At 44.9% G+C, this 16689-nt stretch overlaps 1 protein-coding gene across 5 annotated transcripts in view; it reads right to left on the bottom strand.

The window, feature by feature from the left end:
- The window catches only part of LOC112219241 (voltage-dependent calcium channel subunit alpha-2/delta-1-like), a 117687-nt gene extending 100998 nt beyond the window's left edge, over positions 1 to 16689 (bottom strand). For 3 of the 5 annotated variants that reach the window (XM_042301571.1, XM_042301572.1, XM_042301573.1), the window contains exon 1: positions 16373 to 16688. In XM_042301571.1, the coding sequence (XP_042157505.1) occupies positions 16373 to 16506 (134 nt within the window). In that variant the 5' untranslated portion in view covers positions 16507 to 16688. Of the gene's footprint in view, positions 1 to 16372 lie in introns of all 5 variants that reach the window. The other 2 variants (XR_006079365.1, XM_042301570.1) reach the window with 1 other exon arrangement.

Below are 16689 nucleotides of genomic sequence, written 5' to 3'. Positions count from 1 at the left end.
CTATTAATTACAGAATCAACACTAGAGCTTCAAACCCCAAAAATACAATAATTCAATCAAAACAGTTGCAATTTTCATTAAATTCATTACAGCCCTAAACTGCCCTAGAGTCACCAGAGAGTAAATATGTAGGGGAGTTTGTAGGCTATTCCTAAAATGGGGGCACTAAAACTAAAGGTGGATTTACCTAGATCGGTACTAGTGGAACCTCAAGAGTTAACCATCCGGGTTTGGTGTCTCATAGTTGAACATTGTAACAGTGAGGTAGGTAGGCAGCGTGTGTAGTAGAGCTGTTAACCCAACAGAGGCTAATACAGTGATCCATGGGACTTTAATGAGGACCAACCTGTTGATACCTGTGATAACTGTCACCTGTGATAAAGCGAAGGGGGCTACAGTAGATGGCATCCAAAGATTTTTAAGAGTCGTGGCTGCTGCACTCCGATGAACACAAAGTTGACTGTACAATCTGCTTCCTGCTGTTTAGTGAGAGACGTGATCTATTTCTATAAAAGAAGCCAACTTAATTCTCAGCTTCTTAACTAGCTCAACCTCAAATTATTGTCAATCCAAAAGCCCAGATATTTATTGGTGGGAACCTGCTCAATGAAAGAACCATCCAATGCAGAAATGTGGAAGCCATCTGAAATAGTTCTATGAAAAACAGCATACATTTAGTTTTTCCAGCATAAAGTACCAGTTTTGAATAAACAAGGACTTTGTGCAAGGCAACAAAATCAGATTGCAGCTCCAACATAGTCTGGTCAGCCGTAGTGGTAATAGCGTAGATAACAGTGTCATCTGCATACAGCTGAATGTTAGAGTTTTATTCAGATAGGCCAATATTATTTATATATATAGTAAAGACGATGGGTCCCAAAATCGACCCCTGCCTGACACCTTTATTAATATCAAGGTAACTTGACACCATCAGAAAGCACACACTGTGTCATGTCTGACAGAGAGTTCCCAAAACACTACACCTGGTTCAAGTCCATTTCAGACAACCTTTAATGAGTAGGGGATGGTCAATAGTATGAAATGCGTTGGATAGGTCTAGAAATATGGCAGCACAGTGCTTCCTACGAGCTTAGCAATACACACACATCCACACACAAAACACACAGAGAAAGAGAGAGAGACGGAGTGAGAGAGAGAAAGAGAGAAACAGGACTATTAATCTTGCATGCAGAAGGCTGGTGGTTGGAGCGGCGTGCAGACGCTCTTATTGTCATTCATTGTCACTCACAGACCCTGCCATGAGCCTCCCTGACGGCCAGGGGAGAGACGTCACTCACACATACACACAAACACACGTGCGAATACGCACACACAAACTCACACAAACACATATGCACAGAGCAAGAGACAAACACATACACACACAAACACATACACACAGAGCAAGAGACACACACGTACACACACAAACAAACACATACACACAGAGCAAGAGACACACACGTACACACACAAACAAACACATACACACAGAGCAAGAGACACACACGTACACACACAAACACATTTGTTTGTCATGTGTTCATAACACAGTCCCTGAGAGTAATGAGTGTAAAGCTGGTTACTTGAATGTGTGCAGAAGATTGTGACCAGGGAGAGGGGAAGACACAGAGAGGGGCTGGGGGGTTAAGGATGCCAGCTCTGGAATGTGTGTGTGGATGGGGAAGTAAGAGAGAGAAGACTGGGGGAGTGAAAGAGGTGAAGATGGGGTAAGAGGAGGTGAGGTAGAAGGAAGAATCGTGTCCCTAAATGTCTCAGTGGACTCGTCTTGGATGAGGTTCATTGCCAAATCACAAGTATACCAAGTTTCAGACACCTAATCTGCCTCTCTTTTCCTCTCTATAGTGCCTAAGCTCTAAAGTCCTGGAGCTCTGAGCAGACAGTTTGTGTGTGTGTGTGTGTGTGTTTATGTCTGTGTGAGTGTGTTTATGTCTGTGTAAATATTCCTTACTAGTGTTGCCAGCCTCATTCCATCACAGTCTCTCCACAGCATGGCAGATTTGTGAATGGTTTGATGATATGATCTGTTTGGCACACATCTCCATTCAGACCACATTCAAACTCATCCACTATGTGTGTGTGTGTGTGTGTGTGTGTGTTACCTCAGCGCTGCTCTGTTCTTATGTTCCCCTAAATGAGGCATGTAATCCAATTAAAAGGCCAACACAGGATTACAACAATAGGAGAGTGGGAGGGAGTGAGAGAGAGAGAGAGAGAGAGGAGGGGGAGAGAGATTGAGCTTCCCTATTAAGTCCAACAATTTCAAGCATACAACCTAAGAAAATGATGGTTTGATGAAGAATGCAAAAACCTAAGAAAGGAATGGAGAAACCTATCGAACCAAAAACATAGAGACCCAGAAAATCAGGCTTCACTATGGTGAATCACTAAAACAATACAGAAATACACTACGGAAAAAGAAGGAACAGCACGTCAGAAATCAGCTCAATGTAATTGAACAGCCCATAGAATCTAATCACTTCTGAGAAAATTGGAAAACTCTAAACTAACAGCAACACAAAGTGTTATTTATTCAAAACGGAGATGTATGGATAAACCTCTTTTCCAATCTTTTTGGCTCAATAACAAAGAACAAACAGCAAAAACATACACATGATTAATTACAAATCTTAGAATCAGCTATTAAAGACTACCAGAACCCGCGGGATTCTCCAATTACATTGAATGAACTACAGGACAAAATACAAACCCTCCAACCCAAAAAGGCCTGTGGTGTTGATGGTATCTTAAATGAAATGACAAAATATACAGACCACCTAATTCCTATTGGCTTAAACTCTCCAACACCATCCTCAACTCAAGCATCTTCCCCAATATTTCGAACCAATGACTGATCACCCCAATCTACAAAAGTGGAGACAAATTTGACCTCAATAACTATCGTGGGATATGCGTCAACAACAAACTTGAGAAAATCCTCAACATTATAAATAACAGCAGACTTGTACATTTCCTCAGTGAAAACAATGTACTGACAAATGTGAAATAGGCTTTTAACCAAATTACCGTACGACAGGCCACATATTCACCCTGCACATCCTATTGACAAACAAACCAAAACAAAGGCTAAGTCTTCTCATGCTTTGTTGATTTCATAAAAGCTTTTGACTCAATTTGGCATGAGAGTCTGCTATACAAAGTGACTGAAGTGTTGGGGTGAAAATACACAACCTCATCAAATCCATGTACACAAACTACAAGCATGTGGTTAAAATTGGCAAAAAAAGCACACACATTTCTTTCCACAGGGCCGTGAGGTGAGACAGGGATGCAGCTTGAGCCCCAACCTCTTCAATATACTGTATATACACTGCTCAAAAAAACAAAGGGAACACTAAAATAACACATCCTAGATCTGAATGAATGAAATATTCTTATTAAATACTTTTTTCTTTACATAGTTGAATGTGCTGACAACAAAATCACACAAGAATTATCAATGGAAATCAAATTTATCAACCCATGGAGGTCTGGATTTGGAGTCACACTCAAAATTAAAGTGGAAAACCACACTACAGGCTGATCCAACTTCTCTGGCAAATGCCAAAAGTCCTGCACGGTGTTGGGCTGTAAGCACAACCCCTACCTGTGGACGTCCGGCCCTCATACCACCCTCATGGAGGCTGTTTCTGACCATTTGAGCAGACACATGCACATTTGTGTCCTGCTGGAGGTCATTTTGCAGGGCTCTGGCAGTGCTCCTCCTGCTCCTCCTTGCACAAAGGCGGAGGTAGCGGTCCTGCTGCTGGGTTGTTGCCCTCCTAAGGCCTCCTCCACATCTCCTGATGTACTGGCCTGTGTCCTGGTAGCGCCTCCATGCTCTGGATACTACGCTGACAGACACAGCAAACCTTCTTGCCACAGCTCGCATTGATGTCCCATCCTGGATGACCTGCACTACCTGAGCCACTTGTGTGGGTTGTAGACTCCGTCTCATGCTACCACTAGAGTGAAAGCACCGCCAGCATTCAAAAGTAACCAAAACATCAGCCAGGAAGCATAGGAACTGAGAAGTGGTCTGTGGTCACCACCTGCAGAACCCCTCCTTTATTGGGGGTGTCTTGCTAATTGCCTATAATTTCCACCTGTTGTCTATTCCATTTGCAGCATGTGAAAGTTATTGTCAATCAGTGTTGCTTCCTAAGTGGACAGTTTGATTTCACAGAAGTGTGATTGACTTGGAGTTACATTGTGTTTTTTAAGTGTTCCCTTTATTTTTTTGAGCAGTGTATATATATATATATATATATATATATATATATATATATATATAACGAATTTGCGAAGGCACTAGAACAGTCTATAGCAACCGGCCTCACCCTACTAGAATCTGAAGTCAAATATCTACTGTTTGCTGATGAACTTGTGCTTCTATCCTCAACCAAGGAGGGCCTACAGCAGCACCTAGATCTTCTGCACAGATTCTGCCAGACCTGGGCTTTGACAGTAAATCTCAGTAAGACCAAAATAATGGTGTTCCAAAAAAAGGTCCAGTCACCAGGACCACAAATACAAATTCCATGTAGACACTGTTGCCCTAGAGCACACAAAAACTATAGATACCTCAGCCTAAACATCAGCGCTACAGGTAACTTCCACAATGCTGTGAACGATCTGAGAGACAAGTCAAGAAGGGCGTTCTATGCCATCAAAAGGAACATAACATTTGGCATACCAATTAGGATCTGGCTAAAAATAGTTGAATACATTATAGAACCCATTGCCCTTTATGGTTGTGAGGTCTGGGGTCCGCTCACCAACCAAGAATTCACAAAATGTGACAAACTGTCACAACTTCCACCTCTCCTTGTTTGGGCGCCGTTCGGCGATCGGCGTCACCGGCTATCTAGCCATCACCGCTCCATTTTTCATATGTCCATTTGTCTTGTCTTGTTTTCATACACACCTGCTTTTCATTTCCCCAATCAATCTACTTGTATTTAACCCTCTGTTTCCCATCATGTATTTGTGTGTAATTGTTTCATGTTATGTGGTGTTTGATTTATGTGCTTGATTTTATTTATGTTCCGTGTTTTGAGCACGTTCGATTATTGTAGTGCTCTCGTTTTGGAACGGAAAATAAATGAGCGCCTGTTAACTATACTCTGCTCTCCTGCACCTGACTTCGCCTCCAGTACACACCATAACAGAATTACACACCTCTAATGGTGTCAGCAGGAGCAGGTACCCAGGTTAGAGGAGTCGAGGAGAGAGTCCAGGAACATTCGGCCATGTTACATCATCTTGGTGCCATGATGGATCGCGTTGTCCAGACCATGGGACCGCTGGGAGAGACAGGAAGTCTCTCCAGTGCCTCGACCAGCACAACCGGGGTTACCTCTACCCGTCCCATCTGTAGAAAGTTCCAGTGGGATGCGTCTCTCCCTTCCCAGGGAGTATGATGGAACGGCAGCACAGTGCCAGGGATTCTTGTTACAACTGGACCTCTGCCTGGCCACTGTGCACCCAGGTCACTCGGGAAGGGAGAGAGTGGCCGCCTGCGTCTCCTGCCTCACGGGAGGAGCGCTGGAGTGGGCAAACACCGTGTGGAGAGAAGAGACACGGCGTGGACCACGTCGAGAAGTTCACCCGTCGCTTCCGGGCCGTCTTTGACCATCCACCTGAAGGTAGAGCGGCGGGGGAAAGGCTCTTCCAACTGAGGCAGGGGACTACAACAACATTGACGAATACGCTGATTCGGTAAGCGAGTTCATTAGAAAGTGCATCGGCGATGTCATACCCACAGCAACGATTAAAACATTCCCAAACCAGAAACCGTGGATTGATGGCAGCATTCGCGCGAAACAGAAAGCGCGAACCACTGCTTTTAACCAGGGCAAGGTGACCGGAAACATGACCGAATACAAACAGTGTAGCTATTCCCTCTGCAAGGCAATCAAACAAGCTAAGCGTCAGTATAGAGACAAAGTAGAGTTGCAATTCAATGGCTCAGACACAAGAGGTATGTGGCAGGGTCTACAGTCAATCACGGATTACAAAAAGAAAACCAGCCCCGTCGGATCGGGGTCCCCAGTTCACGTCAAGAGTTTGGAACGTTCATGGAACATCTCGATCAGCCTCAGGTCTACCTCCAGTACATGCTGTAACACAAACATAACACAAACACCAAATTCAGACTCTGAATGGCAAATTCTGCAAAAATATCCTTTGTTTACAACGTAACACACCAAATAATGCAGTAGAGCAGAATTAGGCCGATACCCGCTAATTATCAAAATCCAGGTAAATAGACGTTAAATTCTACTACCACCTAAAAGGGAGCGATTCCCAAACCTTCAATAACAAAGCCATCACTTACAGAGAGATTAACCTGGAGAAGAGTCCCCTAAGCAAGCTGGCCCTGGGTCTCTGTTCACAAACACAAACACACCCCACAGAGCCCCAGGACAGCAACACAATTAGAACCAACACAAAAATGAGAAAACAGGACAATTACTTGACACTTTGGAAATAATTTTTAAAAAACAGAGCAAACTAGAATGCAATTTGTCTATAAACAGAAAGTACACAGTGTCAGAATAATGACTACTGTGACTGACCCAAAATTTAGGAAAGCTTTGACTATGTACAGACTCAGTGAGCATAGCCTTACTATTGAGAAAGGTCGCGGTAGGCCATATTAGAGACACATATTTCCCTCAGATTACACAGATCCACAAATAATTTGAAAACAAATCCAATTTTGATAAACTCCCATATCTACTGGGTGAAATACCACAGTGTGCCTTCACAGCAGCAATATTTGTTACCTGCTGCAACAAGAAAAGGGCAACCAGTGAAGAACAAACACCATTGTAAATACAACCCATATTTATGTTGATTTATTTTCCCTTTTGTACTTTAACTATTTGCACATCGTTACAACACTGTATATATACATAAAATTACTTTGAAATGTCTCTATTATTTTGGAACTTGTGTAATATTTACTGTTCACTTTTATTGTTTATTTCACTTTTGTTTATCCACTTCACTTGCTTTGGCAATGTAAACATATGTTTCTCATGCCAATAAAGCCCCTTGAATTGAATTGAATTGAGAGAGAGGAGCTACTAAGTAGTGGTAAGGTTTTTACCTCTCAGCTTTCATTTGGCCTCAACATTTCCAGAAACATTAAAAGTACGACTGTGTAAGTTCTGTATGCATGAGTTGTTCTATTTGTATAGTTGATCATCTCCAAATCAACCCTACATGTACAAGTGCATATCTGTCAAACTGACCAATCCAGACCCAGCTCTGCTCCATTAATGTATAGACAGTGCAGTTTGTCTGAGTTGGCAGGGGTGCTCTGCTCTGGTCATAGAGATATAACTACTGTAACTTCTAAAGTCAGCACAGAATAATTACCAATACACACACACAGCAACTGGGTCAGATACTGCCCTAAATTGTTCCTCACACACAGCGATAGAGAGACAGAGAGAGAGAGAGAGAGAGAGAGAGAGAGTGGGGGAGGGGGGTAAATGAGTGTATCCATACTGAGTGTGTCAGCGAAATGCTGTGTTGAACTATGGACTAATTACACATCATTATAGAGACAGACACAGTCTGACAACACAGGCATCAACTCACGGGACAAGACTTTTAAAGAACTGAAATGTCTTCAATACAGTGGGGATTGTGTGATTCGATAGATTCCTGCTGACAAATGACCATGGAAAAACAAGCAGTTCTGCAAGACAGAAGAGACAACAATCTACAAATCCCAACCTCTGTATGCAACTATACCAATTTAGTCACCATATCGAAAGACAAAGGTAGAAAAAGATTGTAGTTTAATGTTTGGGACTGGCATTTACCCAACCTGCCACAGATAATAATAATAGTAAAAATAATAAGTAGGTGGGTGCTTAAATGTGTCCTATTTCACACATGTAAAATTCTGTATTATACACATGTGAATTGGAAAGTTTATTTTGTTGCGTATCCCACTCCCCTTGAGACACCCTGAGAGAGTGATGTCAAAGCCAGGGATCAGATATTATTGACAGCGACCCTGGAGCAATTAGCGTTTAGTGCCTTGCTCGAGGGCACGGACAGATTTTTCACCTAGTCAGCTCTGGGATTCAAACACCAACCTTTCGATTACTGGCCCAACTCTCTTAACCGCTAGGCTACTTGCCTGTAACCGCTAGGATACCTGCCTGTAACCACTAGGATACCTGCCTGTAACCGCTAGGATACCTGCCTGTAACCACTAGGATACCTATGTTTAACCGCTAGACTACCTGCCTGTAACCGTTAGGCTACCTGCCTGTAACCGCTAGACTACCTGCCTGTAACCGTTAGACTACCTGCCTGTAACCGCTAGACTACCTGCCTGTAACCGCTAGGCTACCTGCCTGTAACCGCTAGGCTACCTGCCTGTAACCACTAGACTACCTGACTGTAACCGCTAGGCTACCTGCCTGTAACCACTAGACTACCTGCCTGTAACCGTTACGGCTACCGGCCTGTAACCGTTACCTGACTACCTGCCTGTAACCGTTAGACTACCTGCATGTAACCGTCAGGCTACCTGCCTGTAACCGCTAGACTACCTGCCTGTAACCGCTAGGCTACCTGCCTGTAACCGCCTGTAACCGCTAGGCTACCTGCCTGTAACCGCTAGGCTACCTGCCTGTAACCACTAGGATACCTGCCTGTAACCGCTAGGAAACCTGTCTGTAACCACTAGACTACCTGCATGTAACCGCTAGACTACCTGCCTGTAACCGCTAGACTACCTGCCTGTAACCGCTAGACTACCTGCATGTAACCGCTTGACTTCCTGACTGTAACTGCTAGGATACCTGCCTGTAACCGCTAGGATACCTGTGTGTAACCGCTAGGATACCTGTGTGTAACCGCTAGACTACCTGCCTGTAACCACTAGGATACCTGTGTGTAACCGCTAGACTACCTGCCTGTAACCACTAGGCCACCTGCCTGTAACCGCTAGGATACCCGTGTGTAACCGCTAGACTACCTGCCTGTAACTGCTAGGATACCTGTGTGTAACAACTAGACTACCTGCCTGTAACCGCTAGACTACCTGTGTGTAGTCTACCTGCCTGTAACCACTAGACTACCTCCCTGTAACCGCTAGGCTACGGCTAGGCTACCTGCCTGTAACCACTAGACTACCTGCCTGTAACCGCTAGGCTACCGCTAGGCTACCTGCCAGTAACCACTAGACTACCTGCCTGTAACCGCTAGGATACCTGTGTGTAACCGCTAGACTACCTGCCTGTAACTGCTAGGATACCTGTGTGTAACAACAATACTACCTGCCTGTAACCACTAGACTACCTGCCTGTAACCGCTAGGCTACCGCTAGGCTACCTGCCTGTAACCACTAGACTACCTGCCTGTAACCGCTAGGCTACCGCTAGGCTACCTGCCTGTAACCACTAGACTACCTGCCTGTAACCGCTAGGCTACCTGCCTGTAACCACTAGACTACCTGTGTGTAACCACTAGGCTACCTGCCTGGACCCACTAGACTACCTGCATGTAACCGCTAGACTACCTGCGTGTAACCGCTAGACTACCTGTGTGTAACTGCTAGGCTACCTGTGTGTAACCGTTAGGCTACCTGCCTGTAACCACTAGGCTACCTGCCTGTAATCGCTAGGATACCTGCCTGTAACCGCTAGGATACCTGCCTGTAACCACTAGGCTACCTGCCTGTAATCGCTAGATACCGCTCCTTGTGTCGCATCCTACACCCCCAGAGTAACTGCTGGGTGGAGTGAAGCTAACTGATTACACACACATAATGTCTGCTGTTACCTTCAATTATCAGCTCTTTAACACTGGGAGATCATTAGGGTACAGAGCATTAATATTTTCTTCCCATTTTCCCAAAGCAACACTTATTGTGTTAGACCAGGTCATATAATCTAATATGGCACAGTAATAAACCATAAACTGTATGATCTCTGTAATAAACCCATGAAAATACATATTCTGTGTTTCACTGTTTTAACTTGTAGGATTGGGAGTCACAGTATATCATAAGCTAACAGTATGATATCATTATCTCATATATTCCACAGTAAGTCTTAAACATGCACTATGCAGAAATCGCTCCACCATTTCCTGGATGCAAAAATTTGAATAGTTCGCCAAATGTCAGTTTATGTGACATAACAAGCAAGTATAGTGTAGATAATCATTCTCCCATCTAAACTGTGAAATATGTTTTTCATAAACAAAAATATAGGATTTTCAGCTGTTTGAAGCTGGTGTACACAACCAGATAGTAATAGATGCAAAAGCGAAATTTAAGAATGGGAAGCATAGAAATAGCAGAAGCATCAAACAGATCTACCACTACTTAGACTTGCATTCAATGAGAATGACAAATCTATAACTCACATTTCTATGTGAATTTGGTCAGCTCACCCAAAAAGTAACATGGCAGCTTTAATTAAGCTCTACCTCCCCTTTTCAACCAGTCTGGTCTCAGACACTAGACGTAACATAGTAAGTGTAAATCCAGGACACTCAAATTATTATGATATGTTACGTGGTACACTGTAAACACCAATGTGCCATCATTACTCAAAAAACATAAGCCTATGCAGCCTTAACCAATTAAAAACAGCTCTACAGCAATGAGGTTTGTGCAGTAGGCCCGAATACATTACCACTGCAAATTGGCTATGCTTGATTTGCCCTGTCAATGTTGTTCTTCTCAGACCATTTTGAAATTATATTTAAAAAATGTAGGTATATGATCACATTGGTAATAGATCATTTGTTGTATTACTTGTGAATCACAGCTGAGTGTGCATAACAATTACAGCATCATTTATTTTTTACTGGACTGATGACCTGCATCTGATGGTCAGTCTGAGGGTAGGGAACAGTGGTGAGACTGCCTCTCACCCGACTCACCATCCTTCCGCTCTCCCTTCCTCCGCTGAGAAAAGGAGACACGGTCTTCCAGCTGATGGCGAAACTCAAGTCGCACTGCATTATTTCTGCCTCAAGCACCAATTCATGTTGTTATCCTATGATCAGAGAAAGATAAATATGCTAATAATACGGCAAGCTTATGGGAAAACTTTGCTATACTCATTCATTGCAGCTGGAGTGCTGGTTGTAGTGTGAGTGGAAGTAGGGAGAACACACATTTTATGGCTTGTAAAAATATTGAACAAAGTGTTGACACTAGTGCTGAATAACAACTTACTTACTCATAAAAACAGCAGCTCTTTGCCGTATTCGTTAAGTCTCTCTTTAGTTATGGTTTTAAAAGTTTTGTAATCTCACAGTATCAACTTTGCTGTTTCCAGCCTTCTTTTTACATTCTATGGTTCGAGAAAAATGTGCAGACATGGTGATCTGAGCTTTCTGATTGGCTACAACAGTAGGCCAATTGGTGCACTTGATTTGCGCTCTGGCTCTGCCTTGTAGGCAGGGTTTTAACTTCAGACAGATGAAATGATTCCAAATGAAACACTTTGCCTTCCCGGCGCTAGGGCTGCTGAATCAAGTGCACCTTCTGCCAACAGCATGAATCAAAATAGTAACACAAGGCTGTATCGTTGGGTTTTTTACAGAAATGTTTGGAGATCGACTACGAATTCCTTGGAGATTGAGCAGTCACGGTTGGTGACCACTGCTGTAGGGGGTAGAGATTTGAGTTGTAACAGCTTAAACCTTTTGAGTAACGCTCCCACTAAGTCATACCTCCAATATCATTTCCCAGTGTGCCTCACCTTTTCTAGTGACTTGTAGAGTTTACCACCCATGACTGTAATTGTTAGTGAAAGAAACATGGTTGTAATCTCATTCATTTTCAGTCCTGTGGCCTTCACCAAGTGAGTTCCTAGTTGGATGGTATAACTATAATTTATTTATGACAATAATTATATATATCATAAAGCCTTATTCTGAGTCATTGCAAATTTGCAGTAATTCCAGATTTTAAAAATCCTGATTGGAGGATTTCCAGGAATCTTCCAACTGTGATTTCTGGAAAACTTGGGAAATGTACTACTAACATCTCATTTAGTTTTGAGTCAGTTCCATATTATAAGTCAAAATTACTTTTCATTGACTTTGAGTTAAATGTATTAGAACTATTTTAGTTAATAATGCCTTGGGGTTTACTATGCAATCAATCAGCTCTCAGTCTCACCTCAGAATTAGTATTTAAGGTTAAGTTTAGGCATGAACACTGAATTTTTAAAATAAAAATAGAATACAGTGTCAATGTAAATAGTCCTGTGTAAATAGTCCGGTGTCAACATAAATAGTCTGGGTGGCTTTTGATGAATTGTTCACCAGTCTTATGGCTTGGGGGTAGAAGCTGTTAAGGAGCCTTTTGGACCCAAACTTGGCGCTCCGATACTGCTTGCCGTGAGGTAGCAGAGACAACAGTCTATGACTTGGGTGACTGGAGTCTGACAATTGTTTGTGATTCCTCTGATACCGCCTAGTATAGGCCCCAGCTTGGCCCCAGTGATGTACAGGGCCGTACGCACTACCATCTGTAGCACCTTATGGTCGGATGCCAAGCAGTTGCTATACCAGGCGGTGATGCCTGGATGCCCTCAATGGTGTAGCTGTTTGTCACACCCTGACCTTAGTTATCTATGTTTTATGTATTATTTCGGGCCGGTCAGGGTGTGACAAGGGTGGGTATGTGTGTTTTTGTATATCTATGGGGTTTTGTATGTCTAGGGAATGTAGGTCTATGGTGGCCTGAATTGGTTCCCAATCAGAGGCAGCTGTTTATCGTTGTCTCTGATTGGGGATCCTATTTAGGTTGCCATTTTCCAATTTGGTGTTGTGGGTTATTGTCTATGTGTAGTTGCCTGTCAGCACTTATTGTCTATGTGTAGTTGCCTGTCAGGTTTATATAGCGTCATGTTCGTTTTGTTATTTCTTTATTAAAGGAAGTATGTATTCATATCACGCTGTGCCTTGGTCTCATCAATATGATGAACGTGACAGAATAACCCACCAAATAAGGACCAAGCAGCGTGTGAATGAGGAGCGGTCATCCTGGGCCCGGGAGAAAGATGAGTGGAGGACACCCTGGACCTGGGAGGAGGTAATGGCAGGGGACAAGACCCTGCCATGGAAGCAGGTGGAGATAGCACAGGAGGAAAGGTGACGATACGAGGAGTCAAGGCAACCACAGAAAACCAAGTAAAAAAAATTGGGGCGGGGGCACATGGCGGAGCCGAGGAGTAAACCAGAGCCAGTCTGGGAGAAGAAGGAGGATTCGGAGGAGAGAGAAATGGGGGAGTTGTTGAGTTGGTGGAGGACGCACAGATTTGGAATAAAAGAACGTGTTGTCAGTTTGGTGACACCTGAGTCAGCTCTCTGTACTCGTCCTGAAACGTGTGTTAATGTTCCCGGAACAATTGATGCCGGCTATACACACCAGGTCTCCAGTGTACCTTCAAGACCCAGTGCGTCCTGTGCCAACTCCTCGCACTCTCCCTCAAGTGCGCTTTCCCAGTCAGGTGTGTCCTGTTCCTGCTCCTCGCACTCTCCCTCAAGTGCACCTCGGCAGTCCAGTACGCCCTGTTCTTCCTCCCCGCACTCGCCCTGAGGTGCGTGTCCCCAGCCCGGTACCACCAGTGCCGGCACCACGCACCAGGCCTACTTTGCGCCTCGGCAGTCCAGAGCATCCGGCGACAGTACCCAATCCAGAGCGTCCGGCGACAGTACCCAGTCCAGAGCGTCCGGCGACAGTACCCAGGCCAGAGCGTCCGGCGACAGTCCGTCCAGCGTCCGGCGACAGTACCCAGTCCAGAGCGTCCGGCGACAGTACCCAGGCCAGAGCGTCCGGCGACAGTACCCAATCCAGAGCGTCCGGCGACAGTACCCAGTCCAGAGCGTCCGGCGACAGTACCCAGGCCAGAGCGTCCGGCGACAGTACCCAAGAGCGTCCAGTACCCAGGCCAGTCCGGCGACAGTACCCAATCCAGAGCGTCCGGCGACAGTACCCAGTCCAGAGCGTCCGGCGACAGTACCCAGGCCAGAGCGTCCGGCGACAGTACCCAGGCCAGAGCGTCCGGCGACAGTTCACAGACCGGAACCTCCAACGACGGGCCACAGTCCGTGGTCTCCAGCGACGGTCCCCAGTCCAGAACATCCGGCGACGCTCCATGCAGCGAGGGTCCCCAGCCCGGGGTCTACAGCGAGGATCCGCAGTCCAGAGCTTCCTGTGATGATCCAAGGGTCAGTGCTACAAGCACGGACTCAGTGTAAAGAAGGGGAGTGGCGTCCAGAAACAGTGCTGCCACTGAGGGTAGATGTCCACCCGGACCCTCTCCTATAAGTTCAGGTTTGCGGTCGGGAGTCCACACCTTTGTGGGGGGGGGGGTACTGTCACACCCTGACCTTAGGTATCTATGTTTTATGTATTATTTTGGTCAGGTCAGGGTGTGACAAGGGTGGGTATGTGGGTTTTTGTCCTGTCTAGGGTTTTTGTATATCTATGGGGTTTTGTATGTATAGGGAATGTAGGTCTATGGTGGCTTGAATTGGTTCCCAATCAGAGGCAGCTGTTTATCGTTGTCTCTGATTGGGGATCCTATTTAGGTTGCCATTTTCCATTTTGGTTTTGTGGGTTATTGTCTGTGTAGTTGCCTGTCAGCACTCGGTTTATATAGCGTCATGTTCGTTTTGTTAGTTTGTTTCGTGTTCTTTCTTTATTAAAGGAAGTATCTATTCATATCACGCTGCGCCTTGGTCTCATCAATATGACGAACATGACACTGTAGAACTTTTTGAGGCTCTGGGGACCCATGCCAAATCTTTTCAGTATCCTGAGGGGGGAAAAGGTGTTGTCGTGCACTCTTCACAACTGTCTTGGTGTGTTTGGACCATGATAGTTTATTGGTTATGTGGACACCGAGGAACTTGTTACTCTCGACCAGCTCCACTACAGCCACGTCGATGTTAATGGGGGCCTGTTCGGCCCTCCTTTTCCTGTAGTCTACGAGCAGCCCCGTTGTCTTGCTCACATTGAGTGACAGGTTGTTGTCCTGGCACAACACTGCCAGGTGTTTGACCTCCTCCCTATAGGCTGTCTTATCGTTGTTGGTGATCATGACTACCACCATTATGTCGTCAGCAAACTTAATAATGATGGTGTTGGAGTCGTGCTTGGCCACACAGTCGTGGGTGAACAGGGAGTACAGGAGGGGACTAAGCAAGCACCCCTGAGGGGTCCCAGTGGCAGATGTGTGGTTGCCTACCCTTACCACCTGGGAACGGCCAGTAAGGAAGTCTAGGATCCAGTTGCAGAGGGAGGTGTTTAGTCCCAGGGTCATTAGCTTAGTGATTAGCTTTGTGGGCAATATGGTGTTGAACGCTGAGCTTTAATCAATTAATAGCATTCTCACATAGGTGTTCCTTTTGTCCAGGTGGGTAAGGGCAGTTTGGAGTGCGATTGAGATTGCATCATTTGTGGATCTGTTGGGGCGGTATGCGAATTGGAGTTGGTCGAGGGTTTCTGGGATGATGGTGTCGATATGAGCAATGACCAAATGTTGCATGTTCAATTCTCATGAGAAAGTAGCATTTGCAACTACTTAGCATGTTAGCTAAGCCTTAAACTTAACCCTATAACCTAACCCCTAGCCCAGCTAACGTTAGCCACAACAAATTGGAATTCGTAAAATTTGTAGGACTATTGCAAATTCGCAACATATTGTACAAATTGCAATTCCTAACCATATCATTCGAATTGTAATTCGTAACATATCATACAGAATGGAAGAAGACAGATTAGTCTGTCCCTGAGTCCAGGTTGTTTCAACAAGTTTACAGGACATTATCCCTTGGCCAGCCAACAGCCACAATTTACCTGCGACACTGCGCGCATTATAGTCATTAATCACATAACATATTCAAACGAAGGCGAACAGCACACTGGAAACTGCTAGTGAAAGTAACACATGTCTCATTAACAGTCACACTGACACACACAGAGGCTATAAATACACTGGATATGTCATGGTGAGGAGTAGGAGAAGCAGACGGTTGAAATAAGGAGAGAAACGGGACCGGTGCCCATCCTACCGCCTCTTTTGCATCTCCAGACAATCCAGACATAATAGCGCAGCGATGTAACAAGAAGTTAACCAATAAACCGGGGGAGATGGCAAGGTGCTAAACCGCAAGACTGGTCTAACCCGCTTGTAATAACAGTTTTTCCTCAGATACCATTGTTTTAGTTATTCATTGTTAGGAATGACACACACACACACAATTAATCACCTGCATTTACAGAGTCACACAACCAACAATTGGGATTTGAGAAGCTATAGGCGAGGATTAGATTAGTACTTACATGAGTTGTGTTGGAAACTGCGACGGCAGACAAATATCCGATGATAATAACAGTAAAATCAACACGGCGTGTGTTCTGTAGGTGTCCATTGCCAGGCGCCAACTCCCCGTCCAAACACACGCACGCACATTCATACACTACGCCCCTCTCCAGCTGCGTGTTTGAGTGTGTAGAATGGTCCACGCCAAGCCAGTAGTGTGTGTCACACACTCGGAGATAACCCAGCCCCGCCACCGACAATCTGATCAACTGGCATCAGCGCTCTAACAGGTACCGGATTGGTACCCCTCTCTCTGTGTGTCTGTCTGAGGTCATGG

Source organism: Oncorhynchus tshawytscha, linkage group LG19 (assembly GCF_018296145.1).
Source record: "Oncorhynchus tshawytscha isolate Ot180627B linkage group LG19, Otsh_v2.0, whole genome shotgun sequence".
NCBI classification, from domain to species: domain Eukaryota; kingdom Metazoa; phylum Chordata; class Actinopteri; order Salmoniformes; family Salmonidae; genus Oncorhynchus; species Oncorhynchus tshawytscha.
Note: the sequence above shows the minus strand (reverse complement) of the source record. Positions and strands in the feature narration are given on the sequence as shown.